This window comes from Neoarius graeffei, chromosome 26 (assembly GCF_027579695.1).
Source record: "Neoarius graeffei isolate fNeoGra1 chromosome 26, fNeoGra1.pri, whole genome shotgun sequence".
Classification (NCBI taxonomy): domain Eukaryota; kingdom Metazoa; phylum Chordata; class Actinopteri; order Siluriformes; family Ariidae; genus Neoarius; species Neoarius graeffei.
The window spans coordinates 38081297-38105052 of NC_083594.1; the positions used below are offsets into that span (position 1 = coordinate 38081297).

General features: G+C 41.9%; 1 protein-coding gene across 2 annotated transcripts in view; it reads left to right on the forward strand.

Annotated features, from left to right (window-relative positions):
- pik3c2b (phosphatidylinositol-4-phosphate 3-kinase, catalytic subunit type 2 beta) overlaps positions 1 to 23756 on the forward strand; it is a 143217-nt gene that overhangs the window by 116300 nt on the left and 3161 nt on the right. For both annotated transcript variants that reach the window (XM_060910318.1, XM_060910319.1), the window contains exons 27-32: positions 8355 to 8556; positions 8726 to 8850; positions 13743 to 13860; positions 16620 to 16710; positions 21740 to 21846; positions 21931 to 22059. In XM_060910318.1, the coding sequence (XP_060766301.1) occupies positions 8355 to 8556; positions 8726 to 8850; positions 13743 to 13860; positions 16620 to 16710; positions 21740 to 21846; positions 21931 to 22059 (772 nt within the window). The remainder of the gene's footprint in view (positions 1 to 8354; positions 8557 to 8725; positions 8851 to 13742; positions 13861 to 16619; positions 16711 to 21739; positions 21847 to 21930; positions 22060 to 23756) is intronic.

Below are 23756 nucleotides of genomic sequence, written 5' to 3' on the forward strand. Positions count from 1 at the left end.
TCCGATGTGTTTCTTTTTCAGTTTTTCGATGTCCGTTGGCATGTTTTTCTCTTGTAAATATGTGAGAAGAATATCCAATGAAGTTTTGGTAGCCTTTCAGGTGTTCAGCGTGTGTTTTAGTGCTTAATTATAGCATAGCTAATCCTAGAAGTAACACTGGATTAGCCTCGTCTTTTCTCTTTCCCAGCGGACAAAGAAATGGCTTTGCGCATACGCAGCAGAAAAGTTGTGTCGTTGGATATTCGCATGAGCTCCGATGTGTGATGTCATGTTGCTCATTCTCCATTGGGGAGAGTGGTGTAATACATGGAGGATAAGCAATATGATAATATTGCATGCTGTCAAACCAAATGAATGAAACCCACTTGAAGGGAATAGAATACATGTTTTTATTCCATGGAAAAAGTGTCCTGTATGTGTAATAATTTATGATATTTCACTCCAATGACATCACTCCCAGTGTTTTCCTGCTGACTGGACACGCATTCTCAAAATGGCAGACTGGTTCAGAATTAAAATTCTTTTGATTTAACTTGCATGTTTTTTAATGGATGTGTCCATATTAAGGGTAGCGTTGCGGGGTAGGGTCACGATACAGATACAATACTTATCGCGATACGGTGGTCCCGATATGATGCGTATCGTGATGCACTGTATATTATCTGACATTTTGGTAAAGTGTAATTCAAGAGACAAAAACAAGAAAAGTATGGTTGAAAAATGCTAATTTCTTTTATTAGCTGGTTTGACAGAGACAAATTACATGTTCTTTTTAAAGAACAGCAGAATGTCCACTTTTTTTTGAGAAACCCCAAATATCTCCAAACTGGAGATGTGTACCCAATTGGAGCATTTGCTATGGGCATTTTATCCTCCTTCACTTTTCTCACAAATATGATAGGATTTGTGAAATACAGCATGTCAAATAACTTCTGATTAACTAGCCACGAGCGAGTTACCACCACACTACCTTAAAAACATAAAGCAGAAATGATACATGGCACCGGCTTCGAAACGAAATCTTGCATGTTCACGTCCGCTTCCAACAGATCCCCGTTTAAGCGAGCGTGATTTTGCGAGATCGAGAACGGCGGCCCCCATTGCAAGACACTTCAGAGCTGAACAGAAGTAAAAATTGTGAGTTTCTTCAACGAAAATCGTTTTAAAACAAAAATGAATGAAATGACCAGTTAGGATGAGGTATCGCAATATTTGTGGACATCACGATACGCGAATCGTGGCTGCAGAAATTGTGATATATCGATGCATCGGTGAATTGTGCCAGCCTTAGTCCATATGATATAAAGAACTTTACACAGTGGCGTGAAGATGTGAAGTTTATCTTCTCGTGTTGAAAATGTTTTCACTCCTTCGCTTTGCTCATTCGTGAATATGTTCACCGCTTGGAGATAAACTTACACACACACACACGTGTGTGTGTATGTATGTTAGCGTGACCAGACGTCCCGGTTTGACCGGGACAGTCCTGATTTTGAGTTGCGTGTCCCCAGTCCTGACAAAGGTCCGTTGGGACGCTGAAATGTCCCGGTTTACACCAAACACTAACAAACTGTCCCGGTTACAGCGATCATGTATAGCCAACGAGATGTCAATAAAGCTTCTAGCAATTCAGCATCAATGTGCGTGTGTACTCAGTCAACCTTACAATGTATCTATTTGTACAATGTTACAATATAGAGGCCGCGTTATAACGGTTTTTGCGCTAGCGGCTGTCAACTACTACGCGACAATGCCGAACGGATGAGCGCTGGGCGGAGATGTTCGCGCACTTCAAGAGTAGGGAGATTCCTTACAGCAATGTCAGCCAGCTTTGCCAGTTTGCCATGTGCCTACCTGGCACCAATGCTCCAGTTGAGCGAATATTTTCACTCATGCACAACACCTGGACTGACGAGAGGAATCCCATGACCGTACCTACTCTCAAAGCCTTGCTCATTACCCGGGCCAATTTTGACGATACTTACTTGCAGTTTCACAGCAGGCTCTCGGGCAATAAAGCGCTACTGGAGCAAATTCACTCATCATGTAAATATACTGTATGCAATAAAATGGCATCTTCTTTAGGGTGGGTTGGGTGGCTGTGTTTCTGAAACATTTTTTTGTTGCCTTTCATCTGTTTCATGTGTCTTTAATCTGTATCACAGATTGTCTTGACTTGTTTGATGCTGTTGTCAACTCAGGGTTCACGTTTTCAAAATAGTTAATAGCCGACACTGGTTAAGATTAAACAGCAGCATTTTGGGTAAAGGTTCGGAGGTGACAACGATTAGGCTCATGCGCTCGTTCCTGTTACAATGCATAGCCTATTGTTTAAAAAAAACAAAGTTCATTGCATAAAATGTTGATGTTAATATGCAAGCAATGCATTTTCTTGGCGTTTTCACAAAGGTGAAATAAATCAGTTGAAATTTAGGCTATTGGCCTATTCCCTATCATCACATCTGTTGTCTGATTTTCTTACTTTAACTGAATTGTGATAGAAGTACATGTAGATAACAAGAAAATACTTGATTATTCTCTGAAATGTTTATAAAAGTGAGCTTCTACAAAATGCTAAAAGCACCTGTCTGAGCCGGCGCATGTTTACATCAAAACACGTGTGTGCACGAGTATCACGGTCACGCGCAAAGTGTCCCGGTTTTAGACTCGGGAAATCTGGTCACCCAGATTTGTGTTTGTATTCAACATAATTATGCAGGTGACACAAGCCTGCACGCATTACATTTGCATGCTGCTTTTGAAGTTTGAAATGATTTTTAAAAAATCAGCTGTGTATTTATACAAAAACAATTATCCGCTTCAGGCTCAGTGAACATCGGTGAATAATATACTCGACTTATATTCTCTCCGTTATTATTCACCGATATTCATGTCACCTTCGGCGAATAATTGAGATCTCTCACACTTGGTACACTAACCCTGGCGAACAGTTTATGTTACATGAACTGGATAAAGTTATCCATGAGAACAGCTGATAATAGATTATCATCTATGAATACAAATGTTACCGGAAAATACCTTGCACTTGTAAACACATTTCTTTGCCAATTTTTGTGTGACGTTGTTTCGACCAGACAGCTTATCAGGACAAAGTATTTTGACAACATCAAAATACTTTACAGCTGTTTGTTTTAGTGTTAACTGACAGGTTTTCAAGCAAGTCAGTACCAAAGGGCTTTCTACTGTACACTATAAGTGTATTTTTATTGAATTTATATAACATTTTAGGAATATTGGTTTCAGTATGGGCCAAGCCTGGATCTAAAGACTTATTCACTAATGTATTAAACAATGTTACAGTACAAAACCAATATACTTTCCTGCAGCTAATCCATATTTTATTTTGCAAAAGCTATACATTCTGTGTGTTGTCTTTATAATGACTAGTTAAGGCCCATAATCCTTTGGCCTGTTGCTCTTGGTATGAAGAGAATATAACCCTTAAAATGTCTGGTATGAGAACATTTGTAACATGACTCAAAAACCAGACAGGAGAGATGTCTGTCTGCTCAGATTACGTGACTGTAAATCAGGAGGAAAAACAAAGGCACGTCTCCAGTTGAGTGGTGTTTCATTTTTAAACTGAGAAGGAACATCCGAGACCCAACTTTTTTGCAAAATGTGCTGAGCAATGTGCCAAAGCTCTCTTAAATTTCCACGAACCAGGACATTTTTTTTTTTTTTGAAGAAGAAATTTGGGGAAAATTTACTTTTCCCCTCAACGATCTGCAGTTTGAATCTCAAATGGCATTGCCTACATATACGGTGCATTGCATAGGATGCACAAGACAATATTTATCCCCTAGATCGAGCGCGTACAGTGGGGAAAATAAGTATTTGATACACTGCCGATTTTGCAAGTTTTCCCACTTACAAAGAATGGAGAGGTCTGTAACTTTTATCGTAGCTACAATGCAACTGTGAGAGACAATCTAAAAAAAAATCCAGAAAAATCACATTGTATGATTTTTAAATAATTAATTTGCATTTTATTGCATGAAATACAAGTATTTGATACAATAGAAAAAGAGAACTTAATATTTGGTACAGAAACCTTTGTTTACAATTACAGAGGTCAGATGTTTCCTGTAGTTCTTGACCAGGTTTGCACACACTGCAGCAGAGATTTTGGCCCACTCCTTCATACAGATCTTCTCCAGATCTTTCAGGTTTCGGGGCTGTCGCTGGGCAACATGGAGTTTCAGCTCCCTCCAAAGATTTTTATTGGGTTCAGGTCTGGAGACTGGCTCGGCCACTCCAGGACCTTGAAATGCTTCTTACGGAGCCACTCCTTAGTTGCCCTGGCTGTGTGTTTCAGGTCATTGTCACGCTGGAAGACCCAGCCACGACCCATCTTCAATGCTCTTACTGAGGGAAGGAGGTTGTTGCCCAAAATCTCGCGATACATGGCCCCATCTATCCTCCTCTCAATACGGTGCAGTCGTCCTGTCCCCTTTGCAGAAAAGCACTCCCAAAGTATGATGTTTCCACCCCCATGCAATACCTCTCCTGCTGATCCCTTTTTTTCTTCCCCCCTTCCCCATATCTTATTCTTTTTATATTTGTATATGTAAATAATTTAATGTAATTTATCTATAAGTTTTTTTTTTCTCTATTTTATATTCTCTATTTATCCTGTAATGATGCTGCTGGAATCTTAATTTCCCTGAGGGAACCCTCCCAAAGGGATCAATAAAGTCTAATCTAATCTAATGCTTCACGGTTGGGATGGTGTTCTTGGGGTTGTACGCATCCTTCTTCTTCCTCCAAACACGGCGAGTGGAGTTTATACCAAAAAGCTCTATTTTGGTCTCATCTGACCACATGACGACCTCCCATGCCTCCTCTGGATCATCCAGATGGTCATTGGCAAACTTCAGACGGGCCTGGACATGTGCTGGCTTGAGCAGGGGGACCTTGCGCGCACTGCAGGATTTTAATCCATGACGGCGTAGTGTGTTACTAATGGTAATGTTTGAGACTGTGGTCCCAGCTCTCTTCAGGTCATTGACTAGGTCCTCCCATGTAGTTCTGGGCTGCTCCCTCACCTTTCTCATGATCATTGATACCCCACAAGGCGAGATCTTGCATGGAGCCCCAGACCGAGGGAGATTGACAGTCATCTTGAGTTTCTTCCATTTTCTAATAATTGCGCCAACAGTTGTTGCCTTCTCACCAAGTTGCTTGCCTATTGTCCTGTAGCCCATCCCAGCCTTGTGCAGGTCTACAATTTTGTCCCTGGTGTCCTTAGACAGCTCTTTGGTCTTGCCCATGGTGGAGAGGTTGGAGTCTGATTGAGTGTGTGGACAGGGGTCTTTTATACAGGTAACGAGTTCAAACAGGTACATTTAATGCAGATAATGAGTGGAGAATAGGAGGGCTTCTTAAAGAAAAACTAACAGGTCTGTGAGAGCCAGAATTCTTGCTGGTTGGTAGGTGATCAAATACTTATTTCATGCAATAAAATGAAAATTAATTATTTAAAAATCATACAATGTGATTTTCTGGAGGTTTTTTTTTTTTAGATTCTGTGTCTCACAGTTGAAGTGTACCTAAGATTAAAAATTACAGACCTCTCTATTCTTTGTAAGTGGGAAAACTTGCAAAATCGGCAGTGTATCAAATACTTATTTTCCCCATTGTATGTCATGAAGAGGAATCCACATGAGACTGAACCTAACTGTGGAATAAAAATACATTCCTTTGTGTAGATGAGGTGAAGTTGGCAGATCTAATATTCCAGTAAACACTGGATGCTTGTCTACGAGCCGCATGTAGAGCTTCATGATGTTATGGATTTTCTTTTGCACAATAGTTTTCACTTTAAGGAGAGACATAATCGGGTGGTGTAGTGGTTAGCACCGTCGCCTCTCAGCAAGAAGGTTCTGGGTTCGGACCCAGTAGCCGACGGGCCTGTCTGTGTGGAGTTTGCATGTTCTTCCTGTGTCTGTGTGGGTTTCCTCCGGGTGCTCCGGTTTCCCCCACAGTCCAAAGACATGTAGGTTAGGTTAACTGGTGACTCTAAATTGACCGTAGGTGTGAACGTGAGTGTGAATGATTGTTTGTTTGTCTCTGTGTCAGCCCTGCAATGACCTGGCAACTTGTCCAGGGTGTACCCTGCCTCTCGCCCATAGTCAGCTGGGATAGGCTCCAGCCTGCCTGCAACCCTGTAGGACAGGATAAGTGGCGACAGATAATGGATGGAGAGAAATAACACCATTATTGTTAACTTTTTTGATAAACCTGAAAAACTACCAAAAATCTTCACTGTCTTTGTTTTGCTGCACATCCACCTAGAGACACATTGTAATTCTAACTTTAGTCTTCATTTATTTATCTCCTATCACCATCATGATATCCAAATTTGTCAACTTTATTCTTTTCTCCATATAACACAATCTTAGAGTAAACTGTCTCCTCCACTGACATTGCTGTGCGTGCAGTACTGCTTTCAGACTTTGACAGCCTTTTATTATCACTATGCAAATATGCAGTCTATCCAGATAGCAGCTTCTAGAATGAGCGCAGGGGTTGTAATGTACGCTAAAATTAAAAAATCAAGACGCACTGAAAATTGCAGTTTGTCATATAACTGATTATTGGCACGTGTTCTGGTCCTGGCTTCAACCTGAAGTGTGATGCTTGAAAGTTTGTGAACCCTTTAGAATTTTCTATATTTCTGCATAAATATGACCTAAAACATCAGATTTTCACACAAGTCCTAAAAGTAGATAAAGAGAACCCAGTTAAACAAACGAGACACAAATATTATACTTGGTCATTTATGTATTCAGGAAAATGATCCAATATTACATATCTGTGAGTGGCAAAAGTATGTGAACCTTTGCTTTCAGTATCTGGTGTGACCCCCTTGTGCAGCAATAACTGCAACTAAACATTTCCGGTAACTGTTGATCAGTCCTGCACACCAGCTTGGAGGAATTTTAGCCCATTCCTCCGTACAGAACAGCTTCAACTCTGGGATGTTGGTGGGTTTCCGCACATGAACTGCTCGCTTCAAGTCCTTCCACAACATTTTGATTGGATTAAGGTCAGGACTTTGACTCGGCCATTCCAAAACATTAACTTTATTCTTCTTTAGCCATTCTTTGGTAGAATGACTTGTGTGCTTAGGGTCGTTGTCTTGCTGCATGACCCACCTTCTCTTGAGATTCAGTTCATGGACAGATGTCCTGATGTTTTCCTTTAGAATTCACTGGTATAATTCAGAATTCATTGTTCCATCGATGGCAAGCCGTCCTGGCCTAGATGCAGCAAAACAGGCCCAAACCATGATACGACCACCACCATGTTTCACAGATGGGATAAGGTTCTTATGCTGGAATGCAGTGTTTTCCTTTCTCCAAACATAACGCTTCTCATTTAAACCAAAAAGTTTTATTTTGTTCTCATCCATCCGCAAAAACATTTTTGCAATAGCCTTCTGGCTTGTTCATGTGATCTTTAGCAAACTGCAGACGAGCAGCAATGTTCTTTTTGGAGAGCAGTGGCTTTCTCCTTCCAACCCTGTCATGCACACCATTGTTGTTCAGTGTTCTCCTGATGATGGACTCATGAACATTAGCCAGTGTGAGAGAGGCCTTCAGTTGCTTAGAAGTTACCCTGGGGTCCTTTGTGACCTCGCCGACTATTACACGCCTTGCTCTTGGAGTGATCTTTGTTGGTCGACCACTCCTGGGGAGGGTAATAATGGTCTTGAATTTCCTCCATTTGTACACAATCTGTCTGACTGTGGATTGGTGGAGTCCAAACTCTTTAGAGATGGTTTTGCAACCTTTTCTAGCCTGATGAACATCAACAATGTTTTTTCTGAGGTCTTCAGAAATCTCCTTTGTTCGTGCCATGATGCATGTCCACGAACGTGTTGTGAAGATCAGACTTTGATAGATCCCTGTTCTTTAAATAAAACAGGGTGCCCACTCACACCTGATTTGTCATCCCGTTGATTGATTGAAAACACCTGACTCTAATTTCACCTTCAAATTAACTGCTAATCCTAGAGGTTCACATACTTTTGCCAATCACACACGTAATATTGGATCATTTTCCTCAATAAATAAACGACCAAGTATAATATTTTTGTCTCATTTGTTTAACTGGGTTCTCTTTATCTAATTTTAGGACTTGTGTGAAAATCTGATGATGTTTTAGGTCATGTTTACGCAGAAATATAGAAAATTCTAAAGGGTTCACAAACTTTCAAGCACCACTGTAGGTATTAAGTGGACTTCAAGAAATACAACATGCATCCATACAATAGAGTTCTGAATGTAATTCCTTGAATCTAGTTAACACAGTTCTCATCTTGCCAGGTTGATAGAGTCCAGTCTGGGCAGTGTGGCCACCAAACTCAACTTCTTCATCCACAACCTTGCCCAGATGAAGTTCGCCTCATCCGAGGAGCGACCCGTTTTGTCCTTTGCACCGCGAGTCTACACACTGAAAAGCGATGGCCTCATTCGCAGCCTATTTGTGTGCCGCCACATTAAAACCTACAGCCCCAACAAGGGTTATGTACGTCCCCCATAACACAGCTCTGATATCATGATGAAACATGAACCACACACACACACACACACACACACACACACACACACACACACACACACACACAGTGCTACTTTTATAGTTATAATGTTTTCATTTAAGAGGGCCCTTGTGTAAATTTCTCCTTTTTATTTAGACATATGTGATAAAAGTGGAGCGTGAAGGCCAGCAGGGTGCAACGTTGGTTCAGAGGAGTTTTGAGGAGTTCCATGAGCTACATAGCAAACTACGCCTCATCTTCCCTTCTTCGAAACTACCCAGGTACACTAATAATGTCTCTAACAACTTTTATTCGCAAGGTCTAACTGATTTAGTCTAATAACTGCCCAAAATGTGCAACATACAAGTGGCAAATCGTTTCTCTTACTCAGTATTTTGGCAGTTTATGAATTCGAATACAAAAATAAATCTTTACTCAGTACGAGTGAGCTTCACTCCTTGTAGAAGGTTTTTATTATAGCTTCTGTACTACAAACAGAAAATACAGTGGTTACTATCAAGCATCTATACTGTATATTCTTTAAAGCCCTTCTATTAGAACTAGAGATCCAGAAATCTAAAAGTATGTACCATGCAAGTCAATGGGAAGTAGTTTTTTTTTTTTTTTTTCCCCTTCGGTGGTTTGCAGAGTGAACGAAAGAAAACTTGGTGAGCACTGCATCAGTAGCCTACTGAACCAACTCATCCATGGAGCAAATACGAATGCAAAACTGGTAACCTGCACATCAGGCTTGTAGTGCTCGAGTCCGACTCGTGCTCTAATTTTAAATGAGATACGCAGAACCTTTATTTTAAATAAATTCCTGAGTGGATAGTATCTCCATTCTTGACTCTTGTATGCTGCATAAATGGGAATAAAAAAAATATATTTTTTTGAGATTTAAAATCAACCGCAAAGTTGGCATTCGAGCTGCCCTGCTGAGCCAGCCAGCTCTGAGTGCGTGATGTCACCGTGGTAACCGGTTTTAAGGCTGAGGCCTTTGACAGCTATAGACCAAAACCAGACTTGGCAGGCGAGAGTGGTTGCAGTGGCCTCTTTGTTCGGATTTATTGGAGATTCTTTGGATTCCTCAGGTAGTAATACATCTGACTGTGATAGTCCTGAAATTGGAGTGTGTGTACATGCTACTGCTGTACATGTAGCACCGTATCAGTTCGAACCATCGGAAAGTGAATCCGATAGTAACACGTCGGCCACGGAGGCCCCCACCTTACGCAATAAAGCCAGAGAACAAATCCGTCTAGAGAATTGGATGGAATTGAACTGACAGTCTCATGTGACTCTCATTAAAACAGGATAGGTGTTATAACTTATACAACATACATGTACATGCATGCATTTTCACTGATAAAACGTAAAAGGCTAATTAAATAATCAGATGAACTGAGACAATCACATTCTGAAGCAGATTAAGTAATCTTATACCGGTAACTTAAACACACAATACAAGTTACATGTATTTATCTAAATGCAGGTAAACAACGATTGGTGGTGGTGGTGTTATGCGACTCTCGTTTGGTTACATCTTACTCATCTGTGTTCTCGCTTCTTGAAGGCCGATCTTGTGGCCGATTTGTTTTGAAACGATCTGACTTTCAGTTCTTCGTTCATTCGCTTCTTCCACAAAAGTGCGAGATATTGCTGCTGAGGCAAGCATATCCAGCGGGGGGGGGATAAAAGCATATCCAGCAGAGAAATCTGATGACTGGTCCACTCATTCTCCATTTTCTCCATACTCAGTACTCGGCCATTACTGCTCGGCTCGCACTCCAGGGGAACTGATGCAACTGAACTTACTTTCCTTTTCTTGTAGTTTTCTTTTCCTTTAATTGTTGATACTGCACCCTCTTTCAATACGGGCTTATAGCCAACATTACTCAACAGATCAGAGGTTTCGTATGAGTCATCAGTAAAATGTGCCCGTGAATTTCTCGCAAAATGTGTTCAAATCTTTGTAGTTTGAACATTCTTGGGCCATGAATGCAACAGAAATCCACCTTCTGTCATGTTGCTGCACCCACCAGCAACACATCTAAATGGCATGGCAATAAATTAGCTCAAAATGGAGGATCGAAGTTGCAGTTCACTCTGTGTTTTAGTTTAGCGAAAATGGCGATGAGATCGATAGCCTTCCTGCAGTGACGTCACAGGTGTCAAGGTCATTCACTCGGACCGCTACCTATATGAATACTGTATTAGATTTATTGTTAACGCTTAAAACTATTCCTATGCCATTCTTGAGGTCTTAAGGCATTTATAAACAAAAAGTGAGGCCATGGTTCTGCGTATCTTTCTTAAGGACTCGTGACTCAACTTGGACTTGAGCACTGATGACTCGGACTCGTGCATTAACTGCATTCGGATTCTTAAATTGGAGATGAGGACTTTGATTTTTTTCGTTATTTTTTGTAACATGCCATAATAATTTAGCATAAGATATTTATATAAGAGTGTCATACCTGCGCACCTTGGCGCATCAGATAGACTCTTGGGCACACCAAGCGGACTTTTGTAAATGACTCGCACCTGCACAGGATTAAGGCGCAATCAGCACGCCTGTATAAAAACTGTGAAAACGCACGCACTTTGCAAAGTATTGAGTTGCGTTGCTGACACATTACCAAACTTTATTTCCTTGTTTGGTTTCCTGATCCCTGATTTCCTGTTTCTCGTCTTTTGATTCTGCCTCGTCTACGATAGCCTGTTTGTGCTTTGCTGGACCTATTGCCCATTTCACCGTTTTACGATTTTGCCTGCCGTTCTGGATTGTTTACCTGTCTTCATTTGTATTAATAAACACACCTTCTGCACTTATCTGTCTTGCAACCATCTCTGACAGAATACTTTGCACTCCCTGACAAACAGAATGCACATTCACCTGTTTATACGTCATGTTCAGGAACAAACTTATGTTAATGGCACTTAAACAGCCACCGTCAAACGGTGCAGTTGGAGTCGTTCTCGGACTCGGATCAATAGTGGACTCGACTTGAAGTTGTTGTTTTTTAATGACTTGGACTTGAACACTGGGGACTCGAGACTGGACTCGGACTCGAGGTTTAGTGACTCGACTACAACACTGCCGGACATGCAATCTGTTTTGGTTTGTTTGTTTTTGGTGAACAAGAGACTGAAATTATTATGGTCGATGGCTTTTAAAAGCCTTTTCATCAATAATATTGTTGCTGGTCAAAATAAGTGTTTTTTCGAGCACTTCCTACATGTCGAATTTAACATTGACGCACCAGTTCTACAGTGCCTTGAAAAAGTATTCATACCCCTTGAACTTTTTCACATTTTTCCACCTTACAACCACGAACTTAAAAGTTTTTTATTGAGATTTTATGTGACAGACCAACACAGAGTAGCACATGATTGTGAAGTGAAACGAAAATGATAAATGGTCTTCAAAATTTTAAACAAATAAAAATCTGAAAAATGTGGTGTGCATTAGTATTCAGCCCCCCTGCGTCAATACTTTGTAGTGACACCTTTTGCTGCAATTACAGCTGCAAGTCTTTTGTGGTATGTCTCTACCAACTTTGCACATCTAGACACTGACATTTTTGCCCATTCTTCTTTGTAAAATAGCTCAAGCTCAGCCAGATTGGATGGAGAGCGTCTGTGAACAGCAATTTTCAAGTCTTGCCACAGATGCTCGATGAGATTTAGGTCTGGACTTTGACTCGGCCATTCTAACACATGAATATTCTTTGATCTAAACCATTCCATTGTAGCTCTGGCTGTATGTTTAGGGTCATTGTCTTGCTGGAAGGTGAATCTCCTTCCCAGTCTCAAGTCTTTTGCAGCCTCCAGGATTGCCCTGTATTTAGCTCCATCCATCTTCCCATCAACTCTGACCAGCTTCCCTGTCCCTGCTGAAGAAAAGCATCCCCATAGCATGATGCTGCCACCACCATGTTTCACAGTGGGGATGGTGTGTGCAGGGCGATGAGCAGTGTTAGTTTTCCGCCACACATAGCGCTTTGCATTTAGGCCAAAAAGTTCAACTTTGGTCTCATCTGACCAAAGCACCTTCTTCCACATGTTTGCTGTGTCCCCTACATGGCTTCTGGCAAACTGCAAACAGGACTTCTTATGCCTATCTTTCAACAATGGCTTTCTTCTTGCCACTCTTCCAAAAAGGCCAGATTTGTGGAGTGTATGATTTATAGTTGTCCTGTGCGCAGATTCTCCCACCTGAGCTGTGGATTTCTGCAGCTCCTCCAGAGTGATCATGGGCCTCTTGGCTGCTTCTCTGACCAGTGCTCTCCTTGCTCACTCTGTCAGTTTAGGTGGACGGCCATGTCTTGGTAGGTTTGCAGTTGTGCCGTACTTTTTCCATTTTTGAATGATGGATTGAACAGTGCTTCTTGAGATGTTCAGAGCTTGGGATATTTTTTATAACCTAACCCTGCTTTAAACTTCTCCAGAACTTTATCCCTGACCTGTCTGGTGAGTTCTTTGGTCTTCATGATGCTGTTTGTTCTTCAGTGTTCTCTAACAAACCACTGAGGCCTTCACAGAACAAGTGTATTTATGCTGAGAGTAAAGTACACACAGTAGGACTCTATTAACTAATTAGATGACTTCTGAAGGCAATTGATTGCACTGGATTGTATTTAGAGGTATCAGAGTACGGGGGGCTGAATACTAATGCACACCACATTTTTCAGATTTTTATTTGTTTAAAATTTTGAAGACCATTTATCATTTTCGTTTCACTTCACAATTATGTGCTACTCTGTGTTGGTCTATCACATAAAATCTCAATAAAAAACTTTTAAGTTCGTGGTTGTAAGGTGGAAAAATGTGAAAAAGTTCAAGGGGTATTCTTTCAAGGCACTGTACATGTCTTTCAAAATGATGTGGGATTAGAACCCAAGTTATTGTCCTGCCTTTTTTTTTTTTTTTTTTAAATGATGTGGGAAAATCATCCTGTGTGACTGACAAACAGAACATAATATACTAAACTCGCTGACTGCTGAACTTAATGGAAACTCTTTTATCTGTGCCTGTATTTTATCACTGAATAAACAGAAGCTTAAAAAAGGCAAATGCTTTACATTTACATTGCACTACCTCTTCACTACGCTATTATACACAAGCTCATGTTAAAGCTCTGTCCATCTCTCACTCGGCTGTTCTGCAGCTTTCCCAGCCGTTTTGTGATTGGCCGCTCTCGTGGAGAAGCCATGGCTGATCGAAGGAAAGACGAGCTGAACGCATACGTGTGGCATCTGATCCACTCAGCCAACGAGGTTGCTCAGGTACTTTGCACCAGTTATTTCCATCAAACACTGTCCGTTTCGAAGGACTAGGAAAACATGAATGAAAACCAGGTTTGTTTTGGCCTGTATAGTCACACACAACAGTTTAATTATGCTATTTGTTGTATTTATAACTGATTAAATATGGTATGGGATGAAGGAATGTCACTGCTTATGCAGCAGGGGTTCCTCACTAGGCAGTAAGGAAACTCATAAATGATCTGTGTGCTTGCATTTCAGTTTGACAGTATTGCTTCCTGGAAATCAGCCACAGGTTTCTCAGAAAGCTGGGGAAAAAACCAACAACAACAACCCAACCCTTGTGCTTTAGATAGACAGTATTTCTGCCCCTCCTAGTCAGCTCTGGGAGGAATCAAACAATTCACACTTCCACCACTGTGTCGTCTTTAGGGAGCGTCTAAAAAGAATGCTATGCAAATATATTTAGAATGCATGTCAGTCTCCAACTTCAGTGTTCGCTTTGCAGGCCTAGAAATTATTTTTTCACCAGCCAGCCGGACTAGTTACCTTCCAAAGTAACTAGCCAAACAGAAAACCAACTAACCAAAATTTGTTCATGTATGAATTTTACTTCTGTCAAAAATAACGCAAAAGAGAGTAGTTACCATTGTTCATGACTAATGTGCATTTATTTCAAGACCCGAGTATTTTGATACTGTTGTTAAATACATAAATGAGAACAACACAGAGCACCATAATATAATATCAACAAATAATAATATATTGGAAAACTTGGCAACTTGGTGTATGAGTATTGAAAACAAATATACTTACTATCATGACTATAGCACCTCAAATATGTCCAACATGCTTTCTGTACTTGACCATTTATGAGAGAGAAAGCATTAGGAGCTTCATATTGACTAGGAATCAACTTGAAGAAAATTAATTATTCCATAAAAATCGTATCTCAGCCAAGGCTTACCCTGGTCCCACGTTTGCTTATAATGCCGCTTTTCCACTACCAACGCGGCTGAGTTGGGCTGAGCCGTGCCGTGCTGAGTTGGGCTGAGTCGAGCTGAGTGGGGCTGTTGGAGTTGCATTTCGACTACAACCGCGCTGAACCGTGCTGGCTGGAAGTGGGTGGACACATTGGGTGGAGTTAGTGAAAGTGGGTGGACGTCAGGTGATGTCGTTAGGCGGCGCAAACAGTGGCATCAGTGACCTTTTAAGCGGTAGTCTCACGACCCGGATAGTAAACAATAAACATGGAGGACATGGAGTCGTTAGTGTTGCTGGTCTTGGTGCTGTGGCTTGTTGTCACCGACAACGCCAACAGATACTGGCAAGAGCGTATAGATGAGGCGAGGCGCATAAGGCTTCATAATTCTCGTAATTCGTAATTCTTCTTCTTCCGGGTTTACGGTGTTTACAGATCCCAGCGTGCTCGCGGGGCGTGTGTGGGCATGTGAGGACACTCCTCCTCACCAATCAGTGCACAGGGGAGTGTCTGCTCACGCCCCTAGCCCCACTCAGCTCGGTTTGGCTCACTTCAGCCTCACTCCAAAACCGTGCGAGTTTTGGGGGCTGAGCAGGGCTGAAGCGAGCTGAGTCGTGCTGTTCTTAGATAGTCGAAACGCGAGCCGTGTCGGGCTGAAGCGAGCTGAAGTGAGCTGAAAAAGGGTAGTGGAAAAGGGCCATATGTCCTTTGTCGTTTCTCCTTCTCGTACGCTTTATCGGCGGCCTTTTTCTCCTCTTCAGACCGAGGTCGCTTTGTCCCCGTCTCTGGCGGTTTCTGTACACCTTTCAGAAAATTCCACATCGCAACGTAGCTTTGGCAGATGTAGATGTAAACAACAACAAAAACACGTGTTTAAATGGGCGATAATGTGGCCGGACCACTGCGAATTTCGAGCCGTGCTTAGGGTATAGTCACACTAGAGGCGGAATGAGCCGGAATGCCGCCAGAATGAAAATTCTTCGTATATTCCGGGATATTCAAAGTACATTCTAAAAATTCTGAGTGCATTCCAAACATTCGGGCCCATTCTTGTGGCCGGCCCGAATGTTTTGCTCATGCTCAAAACATTTGAGGTGCATTCGAAGAGGAGAAATATCAAACGGCATTCGAAGTGTATTCTAACTGTATTCTGACTGCATTCTAAATATTCTTACAGTATTCCAACAGCATTCGAAACATTCTGATCGTGTTTGAGGGAAAAATTTAAATGGAAAGCCACTTCAAATCCTGTCGGAATGAAAATTCTTTGTGTATTCCGGGATATGCGAAGTACATTCTAAGTATTCGAGCTGCATTCTCTTTGAATTCTTAGACATTCGAAACATATTCTGTGGCTATTCTGGGAGCATTCTGACTGCATTTGAGGTGAATTCGTACAACATTCAAGGCACCTTCCGACCAGACTTCTGGTGGTATTCAGGCAGCAATCGAACCGCACTCGTACGGCATTGGAAGTGCATCCTTAATATTCTGACAGCGTTCTAGGTATTCCTACTGTGTTCCAACTACATTTGAACTGCATTCAAAAGCTAATACACCCGGAATGTGCAAGAATCATTCGAGGCAGGTTCAAAGTGCATTCTAAGTATTCGAACAGCATTCTTACAAAGCTGTAAGAATGTTGATCAGTTTGGAATTCCTGCCCAAATGTGGCACAAATTTAGAAAAATGTTTTTCATTCCGGCTGGTTCTGCTTGATTCCTGCTAATTCCGAATAAGTGTGACGGAGGCCTTTAGATGGTGTGTTGATTCTTAGTTTCTGTCTCCCTGCTTGCAGTGTGACCTGGTCTACACTTTCTTCCACCCGTTACCAAGAGATGAGCGGCCAGTAGGAACTGCTGTAAACGCACTGGGCAACAAACCAACAGGTGACTGTTTGTAGATGTACAGTGTCTGGCAAAAGTATTCATCCCCCTTGGTGTTTGTCCTGTGTTGTTGCATTACAAGCTGGAATTAAAATGGATTTTTGGAGGGTTAGCACCATTTGATTTACCCAACATGCCTACCACTTTAAAGTTGCACATTTTTTTTTTTATTGTGAGACAAACAATAATTAAGATGAAAAAACGGAAATCTGGAGTGTGCATAAGTATTCACCCCCTTTCGTATGAAACCCCTAAATAAGAGCTGGTCCAACCAATTCACTTCATAAGTCAAAAAGTTAGTTGATTAAGATCCACCTGTGTGCAATCAAAGTGTCACATGATCTGTCACATGATGTCTGTATAAATCAACCTGTTCTGGAAGGACCCTGACTCTGCAACACTACTAAGCAAGCAACATGGAAACCAAGGAGCACGCCAAACAGGTCAGAGACAAAGTTGTGGAGAAGTATAGATCAGGGTTGGGTCATAAATATCCCAAACTTTGAATATCCCAGGGAGCACCATTAAATCCATTATAGCAAAATGGAAAGAACATGGCACCACTACAAACCTGACAAGAGAAGGCCGCCCACCAAAACTTACAGACCAGGCAAGGAGGGCATTAATCAGAGATGCAACAAAAACACCAACGATAACGCTGAAGGAGCTGCAAAGATCCACAGTGGAGATGGGAGTATCTCTCCATAGGACCACTTTAAGCCGTACACGCTACAGAGCGGGGCTTTATGGAAAAGTGGCCAGAAAAAAAAAAAAGTCATTGCTTAAGAAAATACGTTTGGAGTTTGCCCAACAGCATGTGGCAGACTCCCCAAACACATGGCAGAAGATTCTGTGGTCAGATGAGACTAAAATTGAACTTTTGGCCATCATGGGAAATGCCATGTGTGGCGCAAACCCAACACCCTGAGAACACCATTCCTACAGTGAAGCATGATGGTGGCAGCATCATGCTGTGAGGATGGTTTTCATCTGCAGGGACAGGAAAGCTGGTCAGGACTGAAAGAAAGATCTCATCTCATTATCTTTAGCCGCTTTATCCTGTTCTACAGGGTCGCAGGCAAGCTGGAGCCTATCCCAGCTGACTACGGGTGAAAGGCGGGGTACACCCTGGACAAGTCGCCAGGTCATCACAGGGCTGACACATAGACACAGACAACCATTCACACTCACATTCACACCTACGGTCAATTTAGAGTCACCAGTTAACCTAACCTGCATGTCTTTGGACTGTGGGGGAAACCGGAGCACCCGGAGGAAACCCACGTGGACACGGGGAGAACATGCAAACTCCAAACAGAAAGGCCCTCGCCGGCCACGAGGCTCGAACCCAGACCTTCTTGCTGTGAGGCGACAGCGCTAACCACTACACCACCGTGCCGCCCTGAAAGAAAGATGGATGGCACGAAATACAGGGCAATTCTGGAGGAAAACCTGTTTGAGTCAGCCAGAGGTTTGAGACTGGAACGAAGGTTCACTGTCTAGTAGGACAATGACCCTAAACATACGACTAAAGCTACACTGGAGTGGTTTAAAGGGGAAACTTTAAATGTCTTGGAATGGCCTAGTCAAAGCCCAGACCTCAATCCAATTGAGAATCTGTGGCATAACTTGAAGATTGCTGTACACCAACGCAACCCATTTAACTTGAAGGAGTTGGAGCAGTTTTGCCTTGAGGAATGGGCAAAAATCCCAGTGGCTAGATGTGCTAAGCTAATAGAGACATACCCCAAGAGACTTGCAGCTGTAATTGCAGCAAAAAATGGCTCTACAAAGTATTGACTTGGGGGGGATACTTGCGCACACTCCAGATTTCTTTTTTTTTTTCATCTTAATTATTGTTTGTGTCACAATAAAAACAAAACAATGTGTACCTTTAAATTGTTAGGCATGTAGTGTAAATCAAATGGTGCTACCCCTCCAAAAACCTGCATATAGTGTTTCTTTTTTAGAGGCTAAATATTGGTGATTCATCAAGCATGTGAGCATGACATGTACTACATCAGGGTGAATGTTCATCCACCATCATCATGTGACTCAGTCCACTAATGAGTCATAAAGCTCAAACTATTCAGCCTAAGAGTGCATGTGTGACAGCGATGACCAGAAACAGGCCAATGGTGTGTTCGGGCTTTATCAGTCATTTCCATTGAGCTTCAAATCAGCCAACACATGGTGGGAATTTGTAATCATGTGGCATGAGTTGTCACTTATCAGTGTCCGCACTTTGCTTCCTTATTCTGCAGAAATTGAATAAAGCTAGTTAAACATTAATGGGGATAGCAAACAGGTCACAGGTAAACACTTCCAGCAGGACAGTGATCTGAAGCATGTGTCCTGGGTCCTCTTCCAGGCAAGTTTGTAACAGTTCCAGCTGGTGTCTACTTTTTTTTTATTATTGACCTAACAGTAGAAATGACCATTTTCAGGCAAGTAGCTAGTGGGTTTTATTTATTTATTTTAATTTAAAAAAAAAAACCTTCCCTGACTTATGAAGGTCAACACACTACTCCCTCATTTGGTTTGTGTTCTCTTATCTTTACCATGTTGATGGATGACGAAGCAAATTTAGCCTCTGTGTCCCCTCATATTTGTACCCCAGTTAATCAGGAAGTCATGGATTACAGCTTGAAAGTTCCTACACGCTCCATTCAGCTCAGAAATGTACAATTTAAATGGGAAACATGCTTCAGTTACACTGTGGCACGTGTGTTTTTGTTGAAAATAATTATTTCTTGATGAGGGATTTGTTTTTCTCTGAATAAATTTATTTTAATTCAAGGTTGAATTTTTCTCTTTTTTTTTTTTTTCCCCCCAGTGTGAGATGAAGCTCATCTCATTCTCATTATCTCTAGCCGCTTTATCCTGTCCTACAGGGTCGCAGGCAAGCTGGAGCCTATCCCAGCTGACTACGGGCGAAAGGCGGGGTACACCCTGGACAAGTCGCCAGGTCATCACAGGGCTGACACATAGACACAGACAACCATTCACACTCACATTCACACTCACGGTCAATTTAGAGCCACCAGTTAGCCTAACCTGCATGTCTTTGGACTGTGGGGGAAACCGGAGCACCCGGAGGAAACCCACGCAGACACGGGGAGAACATGCAAACTCTGCACAGAAAGGCCCTCGAACCCAGGACCTTCTTGCTGTGAGGTGACAGCGCTAACCACTACACCACCATGCCGCCCTGAGATGAAGCTACTTCAGCAAAAAGTGGATTTTTTTTTTCCCTAACCCTTTTTACTAACCTTTACAAGGGGTGCTAATAATTGTGGAGGGCACTGTACACAACCAGTGCTACATACAGTGCCTTGCAAAAGTATTCATCCCTCTTGGTGTTTGTCCTGTTTTGTTGCATTACAAGCTGGAACTAATTAAAATGGATTTTTGGAGGGTTAACACCATTTAATTTACACAACATGCCTACCACTTTAAAGGTGAAAATAATTGTTTTATTGTGACACAAACAATAATTAAGATGAGAAAACAGAAATCTGCAGTGTGCATAAGTATTCACCCCCTTTTGTATGAAACCCCTAAATAAGAGCTGGTCCAACCAATTCACTTCATAAGTCACACAATTAGTTGACTAAGATCCACTTGTGTGCAATCAAAGTGTCACATGATGTCTGTATAAATCAACCTGTTCTGGAAGGACCCTGACTCTGCTACACTACTAAGCAAGCAACATGAAAACCAAGGAGCACTCCAAACAGGTCAGAGTTTGTTGTGGAGTTGTGGAGAAGTATAGATCAGGGTTGGTGATTAAAAAAAAATTATCCCAAACTTTGAATATCCCAGGGAGCACCGTTAAATCCATTATAGCAAAATGGAAAGAATATGGCACCACTGCAAACCTGACGAGAGAAGGCCGCCCACCAAAACTCATAGACTGGGCAAGGAGGGCATTAATCAGAGATGCAACAAAGACACCAACAATAATGCTGAGGGAGCTGCAAAGATCCACAGTGGAGATGGGAGTATCTATCCATAGGACCATTTTAAGCCGTACACGCCACAGAGTGGGGTTTTATGGAAGAGTAGCTAGAAAAAAAGTCATTGCTTAAAAAAATCACGTTTGGAGTTTGCCCAACAGCATGTGGCACACTCCCCAAACACATTGACGAAGATTCTCTGGTCAAATGATACAAAATTTGAACTTTTTGGCCATCATGGGAAATGCCATGTGTGGCGCAAACCCAACACCCTGAGAACACCATCCCTACAATGAAGCATGATGGTGGCAGCATCAATGCTGTGGGGATGTTTTTCATCTGCAGGGACAAGAAAGCTGGTCAGGACTGAAAGAAAGATGGATGGCACTAAATACAGGGCAATTCTGGAGGAAAACCTGTTTGAGTCAGCCAGAGGTTTGAGACTGGGACGAAGGTTCATGGTCTAGTAGGACAATGACCCTAAACATACTGCTAAAGCTACACTGGAGTGGTTTAAAGGGAAACATTTACATGTCATGGAATGGCCTAATCAAAGCCCAGACCTCAATCCAATTGAGAATCTGTGGCACAACTTGAAGATTGCTGTACACCAATGCAACCCATCTAACTTGAAGGAGTTGGAGCAGGTTTGCCTTGAGGAATGGGCAAAAATCCCAGTGGCTAGATGTGCTAAGCTAATAGAGACATACCCCAAGAGACTTGCAGCTGTAATTGTAGCAAAAGGTGGCTCTATAAAGTATTGACTTTGGGGGGAGGTGTGAATACTTATGCACACTCCAGATCCCTGTTTTTTCATCTTATTGTTTGTCTCACAATAAAAAAAAAAAACAATGCGCACGTTAAAGTGGTAGGCATGTTGTTGTGTAAATCAAGTGGTGCTAATCCCCCAAAAATCCATTTTAATTACAGCTTGTAATGCAACAAAACAGGACAAACACCAAGGGGGATGAATACTTTTGCAAGGCACTGTAACATTTTCTAACTTTCCACCAAGCAGGTTTTGTGTATACACCCTCACACACTGTGCTAAACACATTCTTCTGCGATTACAGAAGGTTCTTGGACTCCTGTGCCTGGTAAAGTGGCTGGTGAAGTGAAATTGTCGATTTCCTACAAGAGCAACAAGCTTTTCATTATGGTGATGCACATACGAGGCCTGGTGAGTCTTTTGGCATTGGCGGCGTTTCCATTATATATTGCATTAAGACGAAATGTGATATAACAATTCTGTGTTTTTCAACAGCAACCCTTGCAGGACGGCACTGATCCTGATCCATATGTCAAACTCTACCTGCTCCCTGATCCCCAGAAAACAAGCAAGAGGAAGACGAAGGCAGCTCGCCGCACGTGCAACCCCACGTATAATGAAATGGTAAACACTGTATTCATGTCACAAGAGAACACTTTAAGCTTCCTTTGGAATGGTCAACAGAGGCAGTTACTGCATTTTCAAATGTCTATGATGATAATATTGTGTTTCCTGAGAACCTGCAAACTATTTCAGACAAAACCAGAATTAATGGCACTGTTTCTAGAGAAAGGGCAAAAAAAATATGTATCTAACGTTAAGTTGAAACGTATCAGTGCTGTATCATTTTTTTTAATGTACTATTTACGGTTTCTGTATTATTTATGGGCTCAAACATGACCATGATTGGTTCGTGTTGTACTGAGAGAGTAATGGCTCCTCCATGTACAGTGCTCAGCGTAAATGAGTGCACCCCCTTTGAAAAGTAACATTTTAAACAAGATCTCAATGAACACAAAGAATTTCCAAAATGTTGACAAGACAAGGTTTAATATAACATCTGTTTAACTTATAACGTGAAAGTAAGGTTAATAATATAACTTAGATTACACATTTTTTCAGTTTTACTCAAATTAGGGTGGTGCAAAAATGAGTACACCCCACAACAAAAACTACTACATCTAGTACTTTGTATGACCGCCATGATTTTTAATGACATCACCAAGTCTTCTAGGCATGGAATGAACAAGTTGGCGACATTTTGCAACATCAATCTTTTTCCATTCTTCAACAATGACCTCTTTTAGTGACTGGATGCTGGATGGAGAGCGATGCTCAACTTGTCTCTTCAGAATTCCCCATAGGTGTTCGATTGGGTTCAGATCAGGAGACATACTTGGCCACTGAATCACTTTCACCCTGTTCTTCTTCAGAAATCCAACAGTGGCCTTAGATGTGTGTTTAGTCATGTTGGAAAAGTGCACAACGACCAAGGGCACGGAGTGATGGTAGCATCTTCTCTTTCAGTATAGAGCAATACATCTGTGAGTTCATGATGCCGTCAGTGAAATGCAGCTCCCCGACACCAGCAGCACTCATGCAGCCCCACATAAGGACACTGCCACCACCATGTTTCACTGGAGGCACCAGGCATTTTTCTTTGTATTCCTCACCTTTGCAACACCATACAGTTTTGAAGCCATCAGTTCCAAAAACATTTATCTTGGTCTCATCACTCCAAAGTATAGAGTCCCAGTAGTCTTCATCTTTGTCCGCATGGGCCCTGGCAAACTCTAGGCGGGCTTTTTTGTGCCTGGGCTTTAGGAGAGGCTTCTTTCATGGACGGCATCCATGCATACCATTCCTCTGCAGCATACGCCATATTGTGTCACGGGAAATAGTCACCCCAGTTTGGCTTTCTACTTCTTTAGATAACTGCAGTGAACTTGCATGCCGATTTTCTTCAACCCGTCTCATCAGAAGACGCTCCTGTCGAGGTGTTAACTTCCGTGAACAACCTGGACGTCTCTGTGAGATGGTTGCAGTTCCATCTTTCTTAAATTTTTGTACCACTTTTGCTACAGTATTCTGACTGATAAGTAAAGCTTTGCTGATCATCTTGTAGCCTTCACCTTTGTGGTGTAAAGAAATTATTTTCTTTGGGGAATTGTAAAGAGACAAGTTGAGCATCAGTCTCCATCCAGCATCCAGTCACTCAAAGAGGTCATTGTTGAAGAATGGAAAAAGGTTGATGTTGCAAACTGTCGCCAACTTATTCATTCCATGCCTAGAAGACTTGGTGCTGTCATTAAAAATCATGG